The 25,105-nt window shown below is 38.7% G+C and overlaps 1 protein-coding gene across 2 annotated transcripts; it reads left to right on the forward strand.

Moving 5' to 3' along the window:
* The first annotated feature begins 291 nt into the window (after window positions 1-291).
* LOC140538938 (NACHT, LRR and PYD domains-containing protein 3-like) lies at window positions 292-22,974 on the forward strand. Of its 2 annotated transcripts, XM_072661495.1 has the most exons (22): window positions 292-416; window positions 1,241-1,323; window positions 6,294-6,392; window positions 6,907-7,005; window positions 7,391-7,480; window positions 7,679-7,795; window positions 8,736-8,814; window positions 10,572-10,764; window positions 10,902-12,651; window positions 13,316-13,489; window positions 14,208-14,381; window positions 15,046-15,222; window positions 15,563-15,736; window positions 16,296-16,469; window positions 16,609-16,785; window positions 16,978-17,151; window positions 17,301-17,474; window positions 17,856-18,032; window positions 18,869-19,042; window positions 19,262-19,438; window positions 20,780-20,941; window positions 22,358-22,974. In XM_072661495.1, the coding sequence occupies exons 2-22, from the start codon at window positions 1,286-1,288 to the stop codon at window positions 22,500-22,502; spliced, it is 4,698 nt and encodes a 1,565-aa protein (XP_072517596.1). In that variant the 5' UTR covers window positions 292-416; window positions 1,241-1,285; the 3' UTR covers window positions 22,503-22,974. The 2 variants fall into 2 exon arrangements, with proteins under 2 accessions (XP_072517596.1, XP_072517597.1); XM_072661496.1 differs by lacking the exons at window positions 292-416; window positions 1,241-1,323; window positions 6,294-6,392; ... (2 more) ...; window positions 7,679-7,795; window positions 8,736-8,814 and adding an exon at window positions 9,878-9,893.
* Window positions 22,975-25,105: the final 2,131 nt, after the last annotated feature.

The raw sequence follows: 25,105 nt of genomic DNA on the forward strand, positions 1-25,105 counted from the left end.
GATAAACCTAACCTTAATGTTCACCTCATATTAAATAAAAACCCTTTTTTTCTCAGAGTGAAGCCTGTTTCAGCTAGTATATAAAGAGTTCGGTGTCCAGATACTTTTAGCCTTATCCACACTTCATGTACAGCATTGCTTGGTCCTTCTGATAAGCCCAAATTTAAGTAGATAACGAGACCCCCACCACCACCACCACCACCACTAAAAAAGAAATCACTCTCAAACAACGCAGACCACCTCAGTAGCGCCCCTCCCCTCCCTCTAAGCTCTGCAGCTGCTGGAGAGAAAGCGAAAGTAAAGGAGCTTCAGCCAGCGTTTAGAGGACACGATCCAGAAGAGCTTCAGAAGAGCTTCGGACAGCATGTAGCCTTCAGAAGACCTCCAGAACAGATTCCAGCCCATAGCAACAGAAGGTAAGACTGCTGATAAAGCTGCGGGTGCCTTCATCACGCCTGTGCTGTCATTAGAAAGCTGAAGCTGTCGATGTTCCTGTGCTTAGAGGCCGGGTACCACCTCCGCCTCCATCACTCCATCACTGCAGACCACGCTTCACCTTAGGGGTACGAATGTGGCCCGTTTGCCCATTAGAGCCCAGTTTTAATAACAGCACTGTTCTGCAGTATGGAAGTTCAGGGTATATACATCCCCAGGATGAGCTCCGGGTTAGAAATCAGAGTAGCTATTTGTAGCTCAGAAAGAAGGCCGAAGTCCACCGTTTTAACCGATGAAGGGTGAGGAACTTCCAGTCTGAGAGCGCCATCTAGCGGCAGCTTGGCAGAACTGGCAGCCTCAGGGCTTTCGGGGCTGAGAGACAGGGTGGGGTCGCATCAGGACGTGCTGGAACTACTGTGGTTGGTTTATTTGGTGGAGGCTGAGTTACGTCTGTGTGATTTGGGTAGGAGATGTGACGGAGATCATGTATATGTATCTCCGTTTTCTCCATCAGTTGAACCTTGCGGCTGCTTCTGTACACAGTGTAAACAATTCTGGACCAGTGGACCAATAGAAATCTTTTCTTTTGACCTTTATTAAAAGCTAAGAAGATATTTTGTCTTCTCCTGTACAGCTCACATTTTGGAGATGCATGTTTTTCATTTGGCAGCGATGATATGTGCTAAATCAAACCCACCAGGCTTTGAAGGTGATGAGAAATGGCCTTCATAGACCTTCTTTTTCCTGCTTGTCTTTGTTTTTGTTTTTTTTGTTGAACCATGACCATCATGTTTTCTCCCATCAGATTGATTCCCGTCTGGCAGCAGACTGAGAGACTCATTCTGAAACCATGTCGACAGAAGACGATCAGAAGATGGACTCTCAGAGGTATGACTGAGTGCTCTGAGCGTCCAGAGTTTTCTCTGGGATTTCTATGGAACCTGTTTCTCAGGGCGTGGCTTAGTACTCTGGTACTGGTCTATGTCATACGGCACAACCGAGCCGAACAAACAGATCAGTGCCAGAATAAAAGTCACTAAAACAAACAAACAGATCAGTGCCAGAATAAAAGTCACTAATACAAACAGATCAGTGCCAGAATAAAAGTCACTAATACAAACAGATCAGTGCCAGAATAAAAGTCACTAATACAAACAAACAGATCAGTGCCAGAATAAAAGTCACTAATACAAACAGATCAGTGCCAGAATAAAAGTCACTAATACAAACAGATCAGTGCCAGAATAAAAGTCACTAATACAAACAAACAGATCAGTGCCAGAATAAAAGTCACTAATACAAACAGATCAGTGCCAGAATAAAAGTCACTAATACAAACAAACAGATCAGTGCCAGAATAAAAGTCACTAATACAAACAAACAGATCAGTGCCAGAATAAAAGTCACTAATACAAACAAACAGATCAGTGCCAGAATAAAAGTCACTAATACAAACAGATCAGTGCCAGAATAAAAGTCACTAATACAAACAGATCAGTGCCAGAATAAAAGTCACTAAAACAAACAGATCAGTGCCAGAATAAAAGTCACTAAAACAAACAGATCAGTGCCAGAATAAAAGTCACTAAAACAAACAGATCAGTGCCAGAATAAAAGTCACTAAAACAAACAGATCAGTGCCAGAATAAAAGTCACTAAAACAAACAGATCAGTGCCAGAATAAAAGTCACTAAAACAAACAGCTTAGTGCCAGAATAAAAGTCACTAATACAAACAAACAGATCAGTGCCAGAATAAAAGTCACTAATACAAACAGATCCGTGCCAGAATAAAAGTCACTAATACAAACAGATCCGTGCCAGAATAAAAGTCACTAATACAAACAAACAGATCAGTGCCAGAATAAAAGTCACTAATACAAACAAACAGATCCGTGCCAGAATAAAAGTCACTAATACAAACAGATCAGTGCCAGAATAAAAGTCACTAATACAAACAAACAGATCAGTGCCAGAATAAAAGTCACTAATACAAACAGATCAGTGCCAGAATAAAAGTCACTAAAACAAACAGATCAGTGCCAGAATAAAAGTCACTAAAACAAACAGATCAGTGCCAGAATAAAAGTCACTAATACAAACAGATCAGTGCCAGAATAAAAGTCACTAATACAAACAAACAGATCAGTGCCAGAATAAAAGTCACTAAAACAAACAGATCAGTGCCAGAATAAAAGTCACTAAAACAAACAGATCAGTGCCAAAATAAAAGTCACTAATACAAACAGATCAGTGCCAGAATAAAAGTCACTAATACAAACAAACAGATCAGATCAGTGCCAGAATAAAAGTCACTAAAACAAATAAACAGATCAGTTTCAGAATAAAAGTCACTAAAACAAACAAACAGATCAGTGCCAGAATAAAAGTCACTAAAACAAACAAAAAGATCAGTGCCAGAATAAAAGTCACTAATACAAACAAAAAGATCAGTGCCAGAATAAAAGTCACTAATACAAACAGATCAGTGCCAGAATAAAAGTCACTAAAACAAACAGATCAGTGCCAGAATAAAAGTCACTAATACAAACAGATCAGTGCCAGAATAAAAGTCACTAAAACAAACAAACAGATCAGTGCCAGAATAAAAGTCACTAAAACAAACAAACAGATCAGTGCCAGAATAAAAGTCACTAAAACAAACAGATCAGATCAGTGCCAGAATAAAAGTCACTAATACAAACAGATCAGATCAGTGCCAGAATAAAAGTCACTAATACAAACAGATCAGATCAGTGCCAGAATAAAAGTCACTAATACAAACAAAAAGATCAGATCAGTGCCAGAATAAAAGTCACTAACACAAACAAACAGATCAGTGCCAGAATAAAAGTCACTAAAACAAACAGCTTAGTGCCAGAATAAAAGTCACTAAAACAAACAAACAGATCAGTGCCAGAATAAAAGTCACTAAAACAAACAGCTTAGTGCCAGAATAAAAGTCACTAAAACAAACAAACAGATCAGTGCCAGAATAAAAGTCACTAAAACAAATAAACAGATCAGTTTCAGAATAAAAGTCACTAAAACAAACAGATCAGTGCCAGAATAAAAGTCACTAATACAAACAGATCAGATCAGTGCCAGAATAAAAGTCACTAAAACAAACAGATCAGTGCCAGAATAAAAGTCACTAATACAAACAGATCAGATCAGTGCCAGAATAAAAGTCACTAAAACAAACAGATCAGTGCCAGAATAAAAGTCACAAATACAAACAAACAAACAGATCCGTGCCAGAGTAAGTCGCTAATACAAACAAACAGATCCGTGTCAGAATAAAAGTCACTAAAACAAACAAACAGATCAGTGCCAGAATAAAAGTCACTAAAACAAACAAACAGATCAGTGCCAGAATAAAAGTCACCAATACAAACAAACAGATCAGTGCCATTTTAAAAGTCACTAAAACAAACAGATCAGTGCCAGAATAAAAGTCACCAATACAAACAAACAGATCAGTGCCATTTTAAAAGTCACTAATACAAACAAACAGATCAGTGCCAGAATAAAAGTCACTAATACAAACAAACAGATCAGTGCCAGAAAAAAAGTCACTAATACAAACAGATCAGATCAGTGCCAGAATAAAAGTCACTAAAACAAACAGATCAGATCAGTGCCAGAATAAAAGTCACTAAAACAAACAGATCAGTGCCAGAATAAAAGTCACTAATACAAACAAACAGATCAGTGCCAGAATAAAAATCACTAAAACAAACAAATCAGTGCCAGAATAAAAGTCACTAAAACAAACAAACAGATCAGTGCCAGAATAAAAGTCACTAAAACAAACAAACAGATCAGTGCCAGAATAAAAGTCACTAAAACAAACAGATCAGTGCCACAATAAAAGTCACTAATACAAACAGATCAGTGCTACAATAAAAGTCACTAAAACAAACAGATCAGTGCCAGAATAAAAGTCAATAAAACAAACAAATAAATCAGTGCCAGAATAAAAGTCAGTAATACAAACAGATCCGTGCCAGAATAAAAGTCACTAAAACAAACAAAAAGATCAGTGCCAGAATAAAAGTCACTAAAACAAACAAAAAGATCAGTGCCAGAATAAGTCACTAAAACAAACAAACAGATCAGTGCCAGTATAAAAGTCACTAATACAAACAGATCAGTGCCAGAATAAAAGTCACTAATACAAACAGATCAGTGCCAGAATAAAAGTCACTAATACAAACAAACAGATTAGTGCCAGAATAAAAGTCACTAAAACAAACAAACAGATCAGTGCCAGAATAAAAGTCACTAAAACAAACAGATCAGTGCCAGAATAAAAGTCACTAATACAAACAAACAGATCAGTGCCAGAATAAAAGTCACTAATACAAACAAACAGATCAGTGCCAGAATAAAAGTCACTAAAACAAACAGATCAGTGCCAGAATAAAAGTCACTAATACAAACAGATCAGATCAGTGCCAGAATAAAAGTCACTAAAACAAACAGATCAGTGCCAGAATAAAAGTCACTAATACAAACAGATCAGATCAGTGCCAGAATAAAAGTCACTAAAACAAACAAACAGATCAGTGCCAGAATAAAAGTCACTAATACAAACAAACAGATCAGTGCCAGAATAAAAGTCACCAATACAAACAAACAGATCAGTGCCAGAATAAAAGTCACTAATACAAACAAACAGATCAGTGCCAGAATAAAAGTCACTAATACAAACAAACAGATCAGATCAGTGCCAGAATAAAAGTCACTCAAACAAACAGATCAGTGCCAGAATAAGTCACTAATACAAACAAACAGATCAGATCAGTGCCAGAATAAAAGTCACTAAAACAAACAGATCAGATCAGTGCCAGAATAAAAGTCACTAATACAAACAAACAGATCAGTGCCAGAATAAAAGTCACTAATACAAACAAACAAACAGATCAGTGCCAGAATAAAAGTCACTAATACAAACAAAAAGATCAGTGCCAGAATAAAAGTCACTAATACAAACAGATCAGTGCCAGAATAAAAGTCAATACAAACAGATCAGTGCCAGAATAAAAGTCACTAATACAAACAGATCAGATCAGTGCCAGAATAAAAGTCACTAATACAAACAAAAAGATCAGTGCCAGAATAAAAGTCACTAATACAAACAGATCAGTGCCAGAATAAAAGTCACTAAAACAAATGAAACAGTAACACAAAATACTTTTAAACCTTTATATGTGTTACATAATACACAGTGAGACCACCGTTTTTACTTTTTCATGGTTTATTTGTTGCAGTATTTCACCAAACAATACTTCTGCTTCTTTGATCCGTGGCTCTGATTCTATGATTATTGGTCCATTTTGACAATCATACCGGTAGAGCGCTGGTTATTAATATGCGTATCTTCTTAAATTAGCTACTTAAATACTTTTACATGTTTTGCCCGTCATAGCAAATAGAGTTTTATGAATCTGGCCATTTCTCGTCTGAACGTTTTTGTATTCATTTCTGGAACACAGTCAAGCTTATCCTTACCTGTGTGTAATGGCATAGTGGACTGTTCCTAAACAAGATATCCTGTACATCTTTTATCTGGAAATGTGGAAATCAGGACTGTCCCGTAGCATTTTAGCGAAGTTTGTAATGATATTTGTTCTATATTTTTGGACATTGACAATGCAAGTTTTGAACGGCAACCCTAAACATTGATACAGCTCAGAGTAGCTGGATTTCCTTCAGCTTTCTGCACACTTTCTGCTTTACGTAATTGCTTGATGTCCTGCAAGAAATGTTGTATTTGATGAGCTTCGCATGATCAAATAAAGAACGTGGTGTGACACATTTCAATTTTCAAATTTCATGTTTATTGTAAAACAGATCAAAATTACCTGAACCCAGCTGTGTGTCCATGAAGAGTGACCAGTCTAAAGACCCGCCTCAGAACTTCAGAGAGGAGGGATCCCCAGGTCCAGACAGGTAGTGTTTTACCTTACTATTGCACTCTTCTCACCACACTCCGTTACGTGCCTGTAAATTATTTAGTTTCTTTAGAAATAAAAGTAACCTTTGATGAATAGTTTATTCTTGGTGATTTTCTTTCTTTCCTCCTCTTTCTTTTCAGTTTCCACTTCCGTTTGTTTTTCTTCTTCCATGGTTTCACTCTTCTCTTACTTCTCTTCTTTTGTTTCTTTATGTTTTTCTCATTATTTTCTTCCTTATTTTCTTTTCTCGTTCTTTACTTCCTACAGATGATCCATTTATTTGCCCCTGATTCTCTTAACCGATACCGGTCCGGTCTGATCTTTGTGTTTTTATAAATAATCCAGCCCCACAGTTTAGAGCAAATGAGCTGCTGATGAATTGGTTCAGTAAAATCCCTTAATTCTTACTATTGGTTTCTATAATCAGACATTCTGGACTGATTGATTTTAAATGTTAAATGTTAACTGATGGAGCCTTCACGTCATATTTCGTGTTTATTGTAAAACAGTTCAAAATCACCTGGACCCAGCTGTGTGTCCATGAAGAGTGACCAGTCTAAAGACCCGCCTCAGAACTTCAGAAAGGAGGAATCACTCACAGGGAAAAGGTAAAAGCTGATGATCAGATTGCAAAAACAGAAATAAAGTGAAACAAAGATTGGTCTAACATTGGTAAACATAGATTTTTGCGTGCTGACGCAGGCTCCAAACCAGTGCAGAGCAACAGCAATATGAGCAGGGGCAGAGTGAATACAGCAGGAGGGGTTAGGTGTGCTGCACCAACAGCCAATCAAATAAGCATCTCTCAGACCTTCAACAGCCATGTGTTCACTGACAGCATAGGATAGTAAAGTTTTCCTATTAGGCAGGACAAATTAGGCGTGTTCCATTTTCTTCATGGATTGAGAGCAAAAGTTTTTGTGCACACACGGGTTGTTGTTGTTGTGAGTGTTTATGTGACAATAATAAGTGTATGTCATTTACACTACATAGACCCAAACCCAGCTGTGTGTCCATGAAAAGTGACCAGTCTAAAGACCCCCCTTACAACTTCAGTCATAAAGTATTGGCCAGAGTGAAAAGGTACTGTAACAGGTTTTTTAATCTATCTCTGATTTGCATAATACTCATAGATAGATAAAGTGTGGTAGTGGATTCAAGCTCTGTGTTTGGATTAGTTTGATTGGCCTGTTCTGTTTCTTAATGCATGTTTAATGTATGTCCTACATGACTGACTCTATTAATACAGTAAGCTGAAGCACTCTCCTCTCTGTCTCTCAGTGACACTGGACAGACCATGGACTCCTCTGTATCCAGTCAGGAGCTCCTGAAGGAGAACAAGAGACAAAAGCCTGCTCTCAAGAAATCACTCTCAAAAGATTGTTCTTCACAGCAGAGGTATTCCCAGACTTCCTCAGATAAGCCCAAGCCTTTATGGGGCCCTAAGCAGAATATGTTTTATTTTTTTATTTGGGGTAACCCTCATACCACCACCATACCACTGGATGCTTCATCATTTCAAAACGCCGAAGCACCCAGACCTTTATCGATCACCCAAGTGGTGCATATCGGCATTTGCACCATTCGGTGTGCCAGATATGAAAATAAATGAATAAAAAATCACTTTCACCTGTGTAATACCATTTAATTTTATTATTCAATGTTATTTATTAAGATATACATTTTTGTCACAATATCTCGGTGCTCTTGGGGGGCCCCTGGTGGCCCTAAGCGGCTGTGTGATTCAAGCGTGACATTGTTCTGTTGGCTTCTTCATGCGGGGTTAGGTGCAAATGCTGCAGTAATGCAGTCGCTGTACTGGAACACAGTGGTGAGCTGAGTCATTATTATTATGAGGCAGAATTCTCCATGTACTAGTTGACCCAGGTGGTAGTAACTTCAGGCTCCAGCAGATGGCACTGCACATGGATAATAGGGCTATGAATACCTGCGGGGTGTGAGTGTCAGGATTCATAGATTGAGAAAAGGAGGTGCAGTGCAGTGAGGGTCTCATTGAGAGTGTCAAAGTAGATGCAGTTAATGATTGGCTAAAAGGAGTGGCTGCATTTGGGGAGTGGCCAAAGACCATAGTGTAAAGGGAGGATCTGCAGGTGGATGGAAGCAGATGGTCATACGGTACCAGCAGTGACCAAACTTTATGCAAACAAGGAAGTTTTCAACTGTAATGATGAAGCACAGTGGTCACAGATGACCCGAATAAATGTGCAAGGTTAATACAGATGTAAAAAATGATAAACCATTCAAATAAACACCATGCTTAATACTCTCATTTAGAAAAAGACTGCATTATAACCGTCTGAATTTATTTTAATTGCAGTGGTCACGTGGGGTCAGAGTCGGATGCCGAAGTTGGCAAGTCTCAACGGAATCCTAAAGATTTCTTTGAAATCTTCAATGTAAGACAGTATTTTTTTTACATGACATTGGGAGATTATAGAGAGAGATTTTTTTGACATAAGTATTAAGACGCTCTACCCAGTACTCTGTTGGAATACCTTTGGCAGTATTTACAGTCTCCAGTCTTCTTGGGTACAATGCCACAAGGTGTGCACACCTGGATGTGGGATTTGGAATGGATTTCTGCCATTCTTCTCCAGCTCTGTCAGGTTGGAAGAGAACAGTCAGTGGACAGCGCTTTTCAGGTCTCTTCAGAGATGTACAATTATGTTCAAGTCAGGGCTCTGGATGAGCCACTCAAGGACCTTCACAGAGTCGTCCCTAAGCCTCTCCTGTGTTGTCTTTGCTGTGTGCTTAGGGTCATTGTCTTGTTGGGAGGTGAGCCTTCTCAGCCCAGTCTGAGGTCCGTAGTGCTCTGGTTTAGGTCTTCATTAAAAAGATGTACTCTGTACTTTGCTCCATTCAGCTTTCCTTCAAACCTGAAACCAGAAAACCACCCCCACAGGGACGGTTTTGGGTAGGTGCCCTGCCTGGTATCCTCCAGACATCACACTCAGAACTGAGGTCAAAAAGTTCAGTCTTGGTTTTCTCAGAACAGGGAATCGTGTTTCTCACAGTCTGAGGAGAGGCTTCAGTCTGGCCCATAAAGCCCAGATTAGTGGAGTGCTGCAGTGATGGTTGACCTTCTGGAAGTTTCTTCCATTTGCACACAGGATTTTTGGAGCTTAGCCAGAGTGACCATTGGGTTCTCGCTCACCTCTATTACCCTTTTTCCTCGATTACTTAGTGTGGTGGGGCGGCAGTTTTTGGACGAGTCCTGGTTGTTCTTAACATCTGGATGGAGGCCACTGTGCTCTTGGGAACTTTCAGTGTAGATATTTTTTGTAGCTTTCTTCAGATCTGTGCCTCCACACAATCCTGTCTCAGAGCTCCACATGCATTCTTTCCTCCTCATGGTTTAGTTTTTGCTCTGATATGTATTGCAGGTGTGAGACCTTATATAGACAGGTCTGGGTCTTTCCAAATCAGGTCTAATCAACTGAATTTACTACATGTTGACATACAGTGTATCACAAAAGTAAGTACACCCCTCACATTTCATCAGATATTTAAGTATATTTTTCATGGGACAACACTGACAAAATGACACAATGAACAGTTGTCTGTGTGCAGCTTATATAACAGTGTAAATTTATTCTTCCCTCAAAATAATTCAATATACAGCCATTAATGTCTAAACCACCAGCAACAAAAGTGAGTACATCCGTTAGTGGAAGTTTCTGAAGTATCAATATTTTGTGTGGCCGCCATTATTTTCCAGAACTGCCTTAACTCTCCTGGGCATGGAGTTTACCAGAGCTGGTAAACCCTGCTCTTTTAAAACGCTGGATGCTCTTGGCCACTGTGCTGCAGCTCAGTTTCAGGGTGTTGACAATCTTCTTTTGGCCTTGGCCATCTTCATATAGCGCAAATTGGTCTTTAAAGATCCTCAGAGAGTTCTTTGCCATGAGTCCAATTTCCATGGATGTAATTCTTTGAAATATAAGCATGCGTTTAAGCTCCCCGCACTACAAATAGCACCTTGCATGTTTAAGGTGGTAGTAACATCTGGCTCCTGCATATGGCACTTCATGAGGATGATAGAGTGTGTGACAGGGTTCATAGCCGAAATATATTTGTTGTTGTTGTTGTTGTTTCTAATAGTTATTTTTTGTTATTATTTAATTCATTTCTTATCTCTGCATTCTTTCCAAAGGATCTCGAGAACAAAATGATTGCGTTTATAAAACACGAGCTGGAAATGTATAAAAAACTTCTGAGAAAGCAAAACACAACTTATTACAGAAATGTCAAGCAAATGAAGTGGAATTTAAAACAGACTGTGCTCAACATGACCCTGACTTTCCTAAACCTGATGAATCATAAAGACGTCGCTACTGCACTGCAAAGTAAGAGATCAACAGATGAGACAATATGATAATTATATATGCAATAGTAAATATATATATAAAAAATACAAGACTGTACGTGTTTCTGTAACTATTTTACTTTCTTTTTCTCTGCTGTTTTATTATTTATTCATTAGATAAGCTGAATGGAATTATACAGCGTCCACTTAAAGAAGGACTGATAAGTAAGTTTGTACATGTTTGTGAAGGAACTGCAAAGCAAGGAGAGTCCACCAGACTCAATGAGATCTACACAGATCTGTACATCACTGAAGGTGGAGCTGGACAGGTCAACAAAGAACATGAAGTGAGACGTATTGAGAAAAATCAGATGCAGCAGGATGTACAAATCAAATGCAAGAACATGTTTGAACCTTTACCTGGACAAGACAGACCAATCAGATCTGTGCTGACACAGGGGGTTGCAGGTATTGGGAAATCAATCTGTGTGCAGAAGTTCATTTTGGACTGGGCTGCAGGTGAAGATCGTCAGGACATCCAGTTCATATTCCCACTTCCTTTCCGGGAACTGAACTTGAAGAAGGGATGTCACAGTCTGATGGACATCATCTGTTTTTTTTTTCCAGAGACAAAAGGACTGATATTAACAGATCAGAACAGTGTCATGTTCGTCTTTGATGGACTGGATAAATGTAAACTTCCTTTGATGTTCCAGAAAAATGAGAGTCTGAATGATGTCTGTAAACCAGCCCCACTGGATGTTGTGCTGACAAACCTCATCAAGGGAAATCTGCTTCCCTCAGCTCTGATCTGGATAACCACTAGACCAGCAGCAGCCAGTAGGATCCCTGCTGAACATGTTCACCGAATGACAGAGTTGCGTGGCTTCAACAATCAGCAGAAGGAGGAATACTTCAGGAAGAGAATCAGTGACGAGAACCTGGCTACAAAAATAATTGAGCACATTAAAGAATCGAGGAGCCTCTTCATCATGTGTCATATCCCAGTCTTCTGTTGGATCTCAGCCACTGTGCTTCAGAGAATTCTGGAAGAAACAGAGAGTGGAGAAACACCGAAGACACTGACAGAAATGTACACATGCTTTCTGATCTTCCAGGCCGTACAGGGGAACCTGAAGTACTCTGGAAAGAATGTCTTGGACGTACCGTGGGATAAAGAAGCCATTCTGTCACTGGGGAAATTGTCTTTTCAGCACTTGGAAGAAAGCAATCTGATCTTCAATGCAGAAGATCTAGAAGCATGTGGGGTTGACCCCAGTAAGATATCCGTATACTCAGGACTGTGCACTCAGGAGACCGTCCGATTTCTCGGCACAGTTTTCAGCTTTGTCCATCTGAGCATTCAGGAGTTCCTCGCTGCCGTATTTGCATACTTATCTCTCAGAAATGACCACAAGAATGTTTTTGACCAACAGTCCACATCAGTGGAGAGCAAAACCACAGAGCTCACTGAATTTCTCAAGACTGCAGTAGACAAGGCTTTGAAGAGTGACCATGGCCACCTGGACCTCTTCCTTCGCTTCCTCCTGGGCCTCTCACTGGAGTCTAATGAGAAGCTCATCCGAGGTCTGTTGACCCAGTCTGGAAGCAGGTCTGACCACAGAAAGGAGATAGTCGAGTACATCAAGCTAAAGTTTAAGGACAACCTGTCTCCAGAGAGGTCCATCAATCTGTTCTACTGTCTGAATGAGTTAAACGACGACTCTCTAGTGAAAGACATCCAGAGTCACATGAGTTCAGGAAGTCTCTCTGAAGCTAAACTCTCACCTGCTCAGTGGTCAGCGCTGGTCTTTGTGCTGCTGACATCAAAAGAGAAGCTGGAAGTGTTTGACTTACAGAAGTTCATCAGATCAGAGGAGTGTCTTAACAGACTGCTGCCGGTGGTCCAGGAAGCCACAACAGCTCTGTAAGTAACTCCTGTTTCTCCTGATCAGTAATACAGGTAAACCTCTCAAGCCCTGTCTCATTTATTACATCCTGAGTTTTACTGTTCAGTAATTCACAATATCAGCGTCACAGTCTGTGCAAGCCAAGACTGAATTCTTCAGATTTTTAACAGTTCATTTACATTCTAGAATTTATGCTTACATTTAGAGACATGTCTATATAACATATACATCATAAATTTACTTACACCAGATAATTATGATGACTGGAGAGCGCTGCAATTCTAACAAGACTCACATGATTTTATTGGAAATCTGTCTGTGATTGAAATTTGTTTGGCGTCAGGCCAGAATAAATCAGTTTCATTCTGACCATTAGTCCCAGTTTGTAAAGTCTGTGTACCAATCTCTGTTTTGCCTTTTTTCCTCTTTCAGTTTGTTTGATGCAGTGTTTGCTCTGTGTCTATCCCTTTTCTCAGATGTTACACACAGATCATGCTGATAAAGAACAAGCATGGCAGCATACTGTCTAATAGAGCTGTAGCAATATAGCCATATAGTCATATGAATGTGCTGATTGTAAAAGTTCTGAGGTTTAGAATGAACTCATGAAAAATTTGTGAAACAATATTAGGATAAAAATGAGAGATTGTTGGTGCTCTGTTGTGTTACGTTTATTTTCAGGCTCAGTGAGTGTAACCTGACTGAGAGAAGCTGTTCAGGGCTGCGCAACGTTCTTAGCTCAGTGTCCTCTACGCTGACTGAGCTGGATCTGAGCAAAAATCCCATACAGGACTTTGGAGTAGAGCGGCTCTCTGAAGGACTGAAGAGTCCAACCTGTAAACTGGAGACACTGAGGTGAGCCATTGCCATTATACTACTGTGGTATATTTTACACAGAAGGTGAAAGTAGAAGTAAAAAAAGGACTGCTCTAAATCAAGTCCTCCACAGCAGTGTCTGGAAAGTACAGCTTGTATTTTAAACGCTTGTGTTCAAACCTGGCTAAATGGCTAATGCATATAAACACTAAGAAACTAAATTATACAATATTACACACTAAATATGATTTATTCATGATTTAATTACAACATGTGGAACCAATGTCTTGCACACAAAATGCAATGTTATTTTTGTGGATTTTGCACACAGTATGGACTCTCTCCACCATTCATGGTTCACTGGTGTTGGCATGTTGACAGCCAACATTTACAACACATTATAACACTGTATTGCATACAGAGCAATGATACATTGCCTTTTTTTGGATTCAAAAAGATTCGCAATTGTTAATGCCTCCTGGGTTCATAAAGTCCTGATATTACATCATTAAAAAACAAAAACATAACTACAAAATGTACATTACTGTCACACTCTGCACTAGTGTAATTGATCAATGAAAACAATAACTTTACATTACATACATAAATTATATTTGAATATTATGGACATTTACTTACTATTAAGCATTAACTTTAAACTTGAAAGTTAGTGTAAACTCTCTGAAATGACATTAATTTTTAAATTTATACAAGATTTGAGATTTGAGCACTTTTTCTGTCTTACGTTTACTTTCAGGCTCAGTGAGTGTAACCTGACTGAGAGAAGCTGTTCAGCTCTGCTCCAAGTTCTCAGCTCAGAATCCTCTAATCTGACTCTGCTGGATCTGAGCAACAATCCCATACAGGACTTAGGAGTAGAACTGCTGTCTGAAGGACTGAAGAGTCCAGCCTATAAACTGGAGACACTGAGGTGAGCTTATCTATATCTACAGTATATATGTTATAATGTTGTATAATCTATATAACGGGCCTGTTCAGCACACAGAGGGTAAAAGAAGGACTTTTAAAGCACTAAACTAAAAGTATAAGTGACAGTCTGTTCCCTCCACAGTGGTGTCTGGCAGCTTGTACTTTTAAACATTTGTGTTCAAACCCAAAATTTTGAACTAAAGGTTGTTACTCACTGAATGTGGTTTATGGGTGCTTATTGTTCAGCATTAGTGTTAACTGGTCTCTTTCCATGTACAAGGAAATATAAAATCTAAAAATTAAACAAAGATTTTAAAGATTTGTTTACATTTTATACATAATTGTTATATTTGAATATTATTGTCATTTACTGTCTAATTATTAAGAGCCTATAATAAAATGATTGTCTTCTAGCTGTGATTAATGTATTTAGGATATTTCTTAAGATGTTTCGTAACAGGCTTAATTACTCATGGGTATGGGATGTATGCATCACAGTAAGCTACTTTATGGCAGCCTGTTTTTTTGGTGCCACTGTTTTGAGAATCCTGCAGACATTGACAATAAGCATATGCAGAGGATTCATTTTAGGCCTTCAGACATAGAAATATATGTGGTGATTAGGTTATTCTGCCAAGCATAACTATGTTTTGTCCTCTGTTTAGTCTTTCATCTTGCAGTATAACAGGGAAAGGATATACATATTTGGCTTCAGCTCTGGAATCAAACTCCTCATCACCGCTGACAGAGCTGGATCTCAGAGGGAACGATCCTGGAGACAGAGGAGTGAAGAAACTCACTGATTTAGTTAAGAATCCAAAGTGGAAACTGAACAAACTGGGGTAGATATTTGAATTATTGGCATAAAAAATGCTTGTTCCAGAGATGTTAAATCAATCAGTCACCTACTGTTAAAACCAGCTTATAAACTTCCTTCGTTCCTTTGATTTATTTTACAAAATACCTTCACTCATCTTTTAAAATGGGTTTTAATGTAATTAATTGCATATGAATAAAATTCATAGCAGTGTTTGCCCTTTTCTCCAGAGTGTTGAATAGCTCTGCTGCAGAGAAAGTCTGTTGCACAGTCTATACAGTGATATATCAGAATAAGAAGAGTATGGATGGGATAGTCAGTAAAATATAACATTGTAAGGAAATCCTTTATGATTTGTCTTTCAGGCTGTTGAAAAGCTCTGCTGCAAAGGAGTTCTGTCATCATCTGACTAAAACTCTAGGAATAAACCCCTTACTGCAGACAGAGCTGGATCTGAGTGGGAGAATACAAGGAGACTCAGAAATGAAGAAGCTGTCTGATCTAATAAAGGATTCACACTGCAGGACTCAGATACTGAAGTATGGAATGTTTCTTATAAATAATTATAATAATTATTATTGTTTAAGATTCAAAGGGCACAACTTTGAATGAACATCTGTTCATTTGTTGAAGTCCATGAACAATTAAGGTGTTAACTGGTATATTTCATGGTTAAAAACTGACAAATATTTTAAAAGTTGGTAACAGCAGGACAATGACGTTTGCATCTTTGTGCTACAGATTTAAAAATAGATATAAATCTAAACAAATCAAAGCAGTTTAGCATAGCAATTTAGGAAGAAATCAGGAGGGTTTCCCATTTGATATCTTAAACAGAGCAGGATACACTGAGTTTTGATGGATGCTACATGATAAGTGCCTTATTTATTAAATGTGAGTCAAGCTGAGGTCACAGAGCTAAAGGGGTCCTGGGGGCATGACTCAAAGTTTGATATAGTGCCCTCTTGAAGTCAGTCAGGCTCATCCTGTGTTTCTGAGTAGTGCAAGGGAAAAGCTACCTTTCATGACTGTTTCATGTCAGTATTTGTTAAGCAAAGTAACGGAATGATCTTTTCTTTATCATCTATTTGTTTACAGGCTGAATAACAGCAACATTACAGAAAAAGACTGTTGTTCCCTATCAGAAGCTCTTTGTTTAAATCCTACACACCTGCAACAGCTGGATCTGAGTATGAATAGACTAGGAAACCCTGGAGTGCAACATGTTTGTGCTCTACTGACCAATCAGTATTGTAACCTAAAGAGACTGGGGTGAGTTCTGTTAAATAAAAACAGTAAACAGTACTGAACTGAACTGAACGATGCCGTTACATTATGCAGGTCATTTTATCATTTAATACACAAACTCCAAACATGTTGTTTTTGTAAAGCCAGCATGTTTTGTGTCTAGCCTTTCAGACTGCAGTGTAACAGAAGAAGGATATGCTGCTCTGGCTTCAGCTCTGAAATCCAACCCTTCATCACATCTAGTAGAGATGGATCTCAGAGGGAACGATCCAGGAAGTAAAGGAGTGGAGCTGATTACTGATTTACAAAAGTGTCCAAACAGTAAACTGAAGAAACTGAGGTGACCTGCTTTATACCATTATAAAAATATTCAAGAATTAGTATGACCATGTAGTTAGCAATGATACTACATATAAATACTACATATAAATTCATCATTTTAATCTATATAATTTATATATTTTATATAATCAGTGTTTAAAAGCATGTATGCACTATTATATCAAAAATTGTGACAATCTTTTTTGTCCAGGTTGTTGAAAAGCCCTGCAGCAGAGGAAATCTGTGCTTCTCTTACTGAAGCTCTAGGAATAAACCCCTTACTGCAGACAGAGCTGGATCTGAGTGGGAGAATACAAGGAGACTCAGAAATGAAGCAGCTGTCTGATCTAATAAAGGATTCACACTGCAGGACTCAGATACTGAAGTAAGAAGTGTTTCTGTTCAATAATTATTGCTGCAGAACAAAGTTCAGAAGTTTGAAGATTTAAGAAACTATTGTTTCACTTTACTTGTTTCAAGACAAATAAGCAATATGTTTCAGTAATTCTCTCCTCCACTGACCTCTGATTACAGGGTGAATTCCAGCAGTATTGCAGTGGAAGGTTGTGCAGCTCTGTCTTCAGCTCTGAATTCTAATCCTTCACACCTGGTAGAGCTGCATCTGAGTGGGAATAAACTATCGAATGTGGGAGTGGAGCAGTTCTGTGCTGTACTGAAGAATCCTCAGTGTGAACTACAGAAACTGGAGTAAGATGCATACAAATAACACACACAGCTTCATATAGACTGAACCTTCATGAAATCCACTGTAGAATATACATGCACCCAGAAATCTCCTCCTCACATCATTTTACATATTGTTGTAGGTATTTTATGAACAATGCTTATCACTTTTTTCCTAAATAAACAAAATGTGTTGTATGAGTCGAAAAATAGACAATAAAAGGAGTTTAACAGAGACCCAAATCCAAGCCCCAGTGAAGTCCGGTGTGACACTGGCAAGAAAAAATATTTCAGAGCAAGGAGAAGAAAGCTTTAGCAGATAAACAGACAGTACACAAAAGCACAAGGAGTTAAGCAGAGTTTCTGTGTTGATGCTAAAGAATGTTTCTTTCTTTTGTATGATAGTCTTTCAGACTGTAGTGTAACAGGGGAAGGATATGCTGCTCTGGCTTCAGCTCTGAAATTGAATCCCTCATCACACCTGATCGAGCTGGATCTCAGAGGGAACGATCCTGGAGATGCAGGAGTTAAGAGCCTTCATCGCTTGCTAGAGCATCCACAGCATAAATTGAAGACACTGAAGTAGGTGTATTTGGGAAATGTGTATATTTTGAACGTATACAAATCTAAGCTAAAGTGTAACAACTCCTCCCATCAGAAGAGAGCTAAACATAACATGGACTTTTCTCCCACATGAGAGGATATGTGTATAATATTAGAATGTATAATGTTGTATAAAGTATTATGTACATAAGGTTGTTTTTATTTTGGGATTAGTTCCTGCCATTTTCTTAGTTATTAGTCACAGGAGTGTAAATCCACCGGTCATCTGTGCTTCTTCAAGGTCAAGAGTGTCCTATGTTCACATGTAAAACTACTGGCCAGTCTTTTATTTTGTGAAGTACACACATTCATATATTTTCATAGCATCAAAATCTATACATGTATAACATAAAAGTATATAATACAGTATTATTATAGGTACAATAGGTGTGTTGATCATATTGTACTGTAAAGATATATGAGAGCAAAGCATACAGAACCACCCAAAACCTTTCTTTCTCTTTTACTCATTTCAATCACACAGCAGAGAATGTGGACATTGTGGACATCTCTTATTGTAGAATGTTTCATTTTTGTTAAATAAGTAAAGAGACGGTGGAATATGTTGTGTGTTGTTGTTCATCTGAGGTTGTATTTATATAAACAAACATTTCCATTTGGTTCGTACATGACATTGTAGTATTGTTGGTATTGTACACTAGACCCAGACCCAGGAGTCTTCTCAATCAGGGTGTGGGGAACTGGGGGCAGATCAAAACCCCAGAACTGGGTTGAGAAACGTCTCTAGAGTACCTATTTAACCGTTATTGAGTTATTGAGTAGTTCATTAGACTGTACTGATGTTCTCTCTCCAGACTGCTGAAAAGTGATGCTGCAGAAGAAGCCTACACTTATTTTAAACAAAAGCTGGGTAAAGACCCCTTACTGCAGACGGAGCTGGATCTGAGTCAGACTGAACCAAAGGAGATCAGAGTGGATCAGCTGTCTGCTCTCCTGGAGGATCCACACTGCAGACTGCAGAAACTCACGTAAGGAGCTGGATTCATTAAATGATCTGTAGGCTGGTTTATCTACACATGAGCTAGTTTTCTCCATGCACACTGGTCTTGAACTGATAATGCTGGTTTATTACTTGACTTTACCTACCCTACAGTAGTTCTCTTGCTTTTGTTTGAGATTTAAGGACTGACCCCAGCTGAACGAAACTACAGCCCTCTTCTTCTACTACTTCTTCTCTGTCTCTGCAGGATGTATAAATCCAGCAGTATTACAGAGAGAGACTGTGCTGATCTGATTTCTGCTCTGACTGTAAACCCCTCACACCTGAGAGAGCTGGATCTGAGTGAGAATAAACTGGATCAGGCAGGACTGCAGAAGCTCTGTGATCTACTGAAGAATCCTCACTGTAGACTGGAGAAACTGAGGTGAGTAGAATTGCCTTTATAAAAGAGCAGCAAGTCTAAGTCTAGAAATCAGGGTTTGGTTTTATGGGGTTGATTTAAAAAAACAAACTAGTGCATTTGCATTCGTAGACTTTCAAAGATTAAATAAGATAATAATTACAGAATACTGGTGAATTCATGTATTATTATTTAATTATTATGTTGCTTTTAAATTTATAGCTCCATGTCTTTCACAGGATAAATGTTTGCTATAAATGAGTTGACTGTCTTTTCTTCAGGCCTCCATAAACTCTTTGAACTCCATTTCCCACAATCCCACTACACTGTCCCACTGAAATTCTACTCCGTACATGTCCTGTTCTGGACGCTGCAATTCAGCACATGCAGTCATACAGAGAATACCTTGTACACAATGAGCCGTGGATGAAGTGTCCACATGGTTTGCATGGTATTGTGGGAACTTTAATGGATTATTGATTTATCATGTTGTTCATCACTCCCACTCCCTAACTGCATTCCTCGAAAAGAGTGTTAGTGAGGTCAGGATGTTGGATGATCACCACTCCACCTCATCTCCCTCTCATCCCATCCAAAAGTACTTAATGGAGCCTCACCATCGTTCCAGAGAACCCAGTTCCACTGCTGGGGGGCTTTAAAGCAACTGCCTCGGGGGGAAGCACTGACTGAATCTTGCAGTACTGACTGTTCAAAGGAACTGTTCATCAGCAGGGTTTTCCACCCGATGATGAAGCGATTATACGTTATATTTACTGAATACAGTATTAATGATGTAAATGTTTACATTAGTTTCTTGTCTTGTACTGAATACTGTTCTTCTGTTTACTTATTAAAGCTATTAATTACCTCACTCCTTCTTACCTGTCTGATCTTCACCTAGTCTACACACCCTTCCTCACTCAGGTCTTCTTCAGCCGGGCTACTCACTATTTATCTATTCATCCTTCATTGTGGTATTGATGCAGGGTTCTCTAGATCTGCTCTTTGACTCTGTGACCGTCTTCCTCTTGTGGTCCAGCAGACTAACTCTCTAAACCATCTAACCTTAAACCATCTGTTTCTCTCTTGGGTGTAATCTTCCTCAAACCTAAACTCCTCCTCCTTCAGGTCTACATGTTCTTTCTAGCTCTGTCCACTTTCTGTATCACTGTTCTTTGCACTGACAGTTCTAATCGTCCTTGGGTTCCTGAAAAGTGCTGAATAAGTACTGTCTCAGATGTAGAAAGTTATACTGAGTAAATTACACTTCAAACAGTATCAACATTAAAACAAAAAAAAAATTCCCTGATATTATTACTATTTATTTATTTATTTATTATTAAATAATAATTTGTTTTTCTGCAGGCTTAAGAAATGCAGTATAGAAGAGGACGGCTGTGCTGCTCTGACTTCAGCTCTATCCTCAAACCCCTCACATCTGAGAGAGCTGGATCTGCGTTGGAATAAACTAGGGAAGTCAGTGGTACAGCTCTCAGAGCTGATGGAGAAATCTGGATGCAGTTTACAGTAAGAAAACTCTGACAGTGAATAAAGAACGTAGTTATAACATGACTGCTGTTAGTGAATGTGCTGAGATGATCACATTAATTCTGTGTTTAAATCATTGAAAGCAGCATAAGAATTCACTTTTTAACTGACTTTAACTAACCTATTATTATTATTATATATTATTATTAAATATTATTATTAAATATAGTCTGATTGTTCAGTAAAGTCAGGTTCAGTATTAACCTATTATTATTATTATTATTACCTATTATTATTATATATTATTATTAAATATAGTCTGATTGTTCAGTAAAGTCAGGTTCAGTAAAGTCAGGTTCAGTATTAACCTATTATTATTATTACCTATTATTATTATTATATATTATTATTAAATATAGTCAGATTGTTCAGTAAAGTCAGGTTCAGTATTAACCTATTATTATAATAATAATTATTGTTATTATTATTATTACCTATTATTATTGTTACCTATTATTACCTATTATTATTATTATTATTATTATTATTATTATTATTATTATTATTAAATATAGTCTGATTGTTCAGTAAAGTCAGGTTCAGTATTACCCTATTATTATTATTATTATTAGCTGTTATTATTATATATTATTATTAAATACAGTCTGATTGTTCAGTAAAGTCAGGTTCAGTAAAGTCAGGTTCAGTATTAACCTATTATTATTATTATATATTATTATTAAATATAGTCTGATTGTTCAGTAAAGTCAGGTTCAGTATTAACCTATTATTATTATTATAATTATTATTATTACCTATTATTATATATTATTATTACAGTAAAGTGCAGCTGGGATGTTTCTCATGTTCTCAGTCTGAACACATCAGAATGTCCCTTTTTAATCCATTGGTCAATCAGCTGAGTGAGTGGACGAGCAGAGTCTGTAGATGAGTTGCAGGAGTAACAAAACTTATTTAAGAAAATGATATTAATCAAATGCATCTTTCTGAGAAATGAATTTCTAACATCACATGTTAAAGAGGTGAGGGGGAATTATCACTCACACAGTGAACATACTGGTGATCCTTCATTTTACAGGAGAAAATGTAATTGCTCTTAATATCCTGGTAAATCTGCTAATGAATCTTCCCTTTTAGTACCAGTATTAATATTGTAATCACTGCTGCTTTAATATAGAGATCTGTTCTAGTCAGGGATATTTCAGCACTGAGCCTCTAGTGGACAGACAGTAGTTAGTCCTCCACATTGACAAAAGCAGTGTGTGAGTAGTGCTGCTGTCTTGTGTTGGTACTGTCCCCTTTAAAGCCTTCTAACATCACTTGTTCAGCTTCACCTCCCTCCTGATGGTAACACTGATCATGATGAATTCTTTATAAAACGGGTTAAATCTTTATTCAGCAGTACGAATGATTTCTCTGATGTTTCACTCACAGATTGGATCAATCTCTACTAAACCGGTTAACTTATTTTACATTGCTCTGGGGAATCACAAACAAAACACAGCACAGTGCAAATCAGGAGAAACCAGAAGAGGATGATGAAGACTGCAGGGGAACAGGGCGGAGCGGGTCAGTGTAACCGGACCTCTGTACAGACTGCAGGGGAACAGGACGGAGCGGGTCAGGATGAACAGAACTCTGGACAGACTGCAGGGGAGCGGGACGGAGCGGGTCAGTGTAACCGGACCTCTGGACAGACTGCAGGGGAACGGGGCGGAGCGGGTCAGGATGAACAGAACTCTGTACAGACTGCAGGGGAACGGGACGGGTCATCCTGTCATAAAAATAAGAAAAAGCAGCAGAAGAAGAAGAAGAGTTCATGAGGACAGAAGTTACCAGACGAAGGTTACTACCCTCTCAGCACTGAACTGTGTATCCTTTCACTGGCCACTATATTAGAAACCCCTACACTGTGTATCCTTTCACTGGCCACTTTATTAGAAAGACCTACGCTGTGTATCCTTTCACTGGCCACTATATTAGAAACCCCTACGCTGTGTATCCTTTCACTGGCCACTATATTAGAAACCCCTACACTGTGTATCCTTTCACTGGCCACTATATTAGAAACCCCTACGCTGTGTATCCTTTCACTGGCCACTATATTAGAAACCCCTACACTGTGTATCCTTTCACTGGCCACTATATTAGAAACCCCTACACTGTGTATCCTTTCACTGGCCACTTTATTAGAAACCCCTACACTGTGTATCCTTTCACTGGCCACTTTATTAGAAACCCCTACACTGTGTATCCTTTCACTGGCCACTTTATTAGAAAGACCTACGCTGTGTATCCTTTCACTGGCCACTTTATTAGAAAGACCTACGCTGTGTATCCTTTCACTGGCCACTATATTAGAAACACCTACGCTGTGTATCCTTTCACTGGCCACTATATTAGAAACCCCTACGCTGTGTATCCTTTCACTGGCCACTATATTAGAAACCCCTACGCTGTGTATCCTTTCACTAGCCACTATATTAGAAACCCCTACGCTGTGTATCCTTTCACTGGCCACTATATTAGAAACACCTACGCTGTGTATCCTTTCACTGGCCACTATATTAGAAACACCTACGCTGTGTATCCTTTCACTGGCCACTTTATTAGAAACCCCTACGCTGTGTATCCTTTCACTGGCCACTTTATTAGAAACCCCTACGCTGTGTATCCTTTCACTGGCCACTATATTAGAAACACCTACGCTGTGTATCCTTTCACTGGCCACTATATTAGAAACACCTACGCTGTGTATCCTTTCACTGGCCACTATATTAGAAACACCTACGCTGTGTATCCTTTCACTGGCCACTTTATTAGAAACCCCTACGCTGTGTATCCTCTCACTGGCCACTATATTAGAAACACCTACGCTGTGTATCTTTTCACTGGCCACTTTATTAGAAACACCTGCGCTGTGTATCCTTTCACTGGCCACTTTATTAGAAACACTTACGCTGTGTATCCTCTCACTGGCCACTATATTTGAGTGTTTTCAACATACTGGACTAAATGAAGAGGAAACAGTGTTTTTGAAATGATGAGAAAGAAAAAAAGAAAAACATTTTCGTTGATCCTTAAAAAAAATCTGCGATGTTTTGTCTGATAACCAGGAAATGCTGAACCTGAGATCTAGACTATCACAATGCTGACAGCCTTAAAGTAATCCAGTGGGGAGAAGCTCATGGACTTCACGTTGATGATAAGCTAATCAGATAATTAGCATATAGTCACTGCTTTGAATCGCATATGTGGTTTAAATCTCTATTGGTCTAAATTGTTTTGTTCTCAACTTCATGCATGTGTGTTTAAAAACAAGGAATAGATCAACACCACCTTAAAAAGATCAAAAGATTGTGATACTCCTACTTCTAGAAGTCTATAATTCTCTGACACAGAAGGATGGAAACAGTTTCCAGCGAGCTTTTCCATGATGATGCTGAGACTTTGTCTACAGATCCAGTCTTCTCGACTTCAGTGGAAACATCTCTGATTTGACTCTTTTTATCATCATCAAATGAGAAAACTCTCACATCCCATATTAAAATAAACTTTACAATTACTGTTCAGAACGGCTGTGTGGAATAAGGGACAACTACCATGCACTTGAAAACCAACGCTGAACTGCTTTCAATCTGAGAAAGCTGGGAGTTTGCAGCTGTGGTGTGTAGTGTAGGATAGGGTAGCTCGGGCTGTGCACACAAAACTGAGGCAGAGTGTGTTGTAATGCTGCTGGTTTGGATAATAATAAAAGAAAGAACTGGACTGACAAACACGTATGAAACCCTGCTTTAAAACAGTCGCTGCTCTGAACCTTACACACAGTGTAGAGGTGGATAAACCACTTAAAGTGGGTGGGTTCAAATCCTCCTCAATCTGCTCCCAAGTGGTCAAGCAGAGACCACTGCTTCTGCTGTCCATCTTAGCTTGATGCTCCAGACTTCACGTTGATGGTAACTCAGTCAATTAGCATATTACCTCATTATCCAATCAGAAGCTGACAAACGGTCACCATCAGTGTGAGTCCTAGTTGTAAATGTCTGATCTGTCATATAGCCTACAGAAGTTTATAAGTCTGGGAGGGGCTAGTTTCCCTTTGTTTTCCACTCTGTGTGAGTGGGTTTGAGGGGAACCCAATACTGGCATGCTGCAAGCCCTGCCTACTGTGGGTGGGGCTAG

The sequence above is a fragment of the Salminus brasiliensis genome, chromosome 18 (assembly GCF_030463535.1).
Source record: "Salminus brasiliensis chromosome 18, fSalBra1.hap2, whole genome shotgun sequence".
NCBI classification, from domain to species: domain Eukaryota; kingdom Metazoa; phylum Chordata; class Actinopteri; order Characiformes; family Bryconidae; genus Salminus; species Salminus brasiliensis.

What these genes read in the sequence shown, in the direction of transcription:
- LOC140538938 (XM_072661495.1), top strand. Translation starts at nt 1,286, where the DNA reads ATGTCGACAGAAGACGATCAGAAGATGGACTCTCAGAG. An exon ending in GATTGTTCTTCACAGCAGAG is followed by an intron (nt 7,796 to 8,735) that starts GTATTCCCAGAC and finishes TTTTAATTGCAG; the next exon opens with TGGTCACGTGGGGTCAGAGT. An exon ending in TGTAGACTGGAGAAACTGAG is followed by an intron (nt 19,439 to 20,779) that starts GTGAGTAGAATT and finishes GTTTTTCTGCAG; the next exon opens with GCTTAAGAAATGCAGTATAG.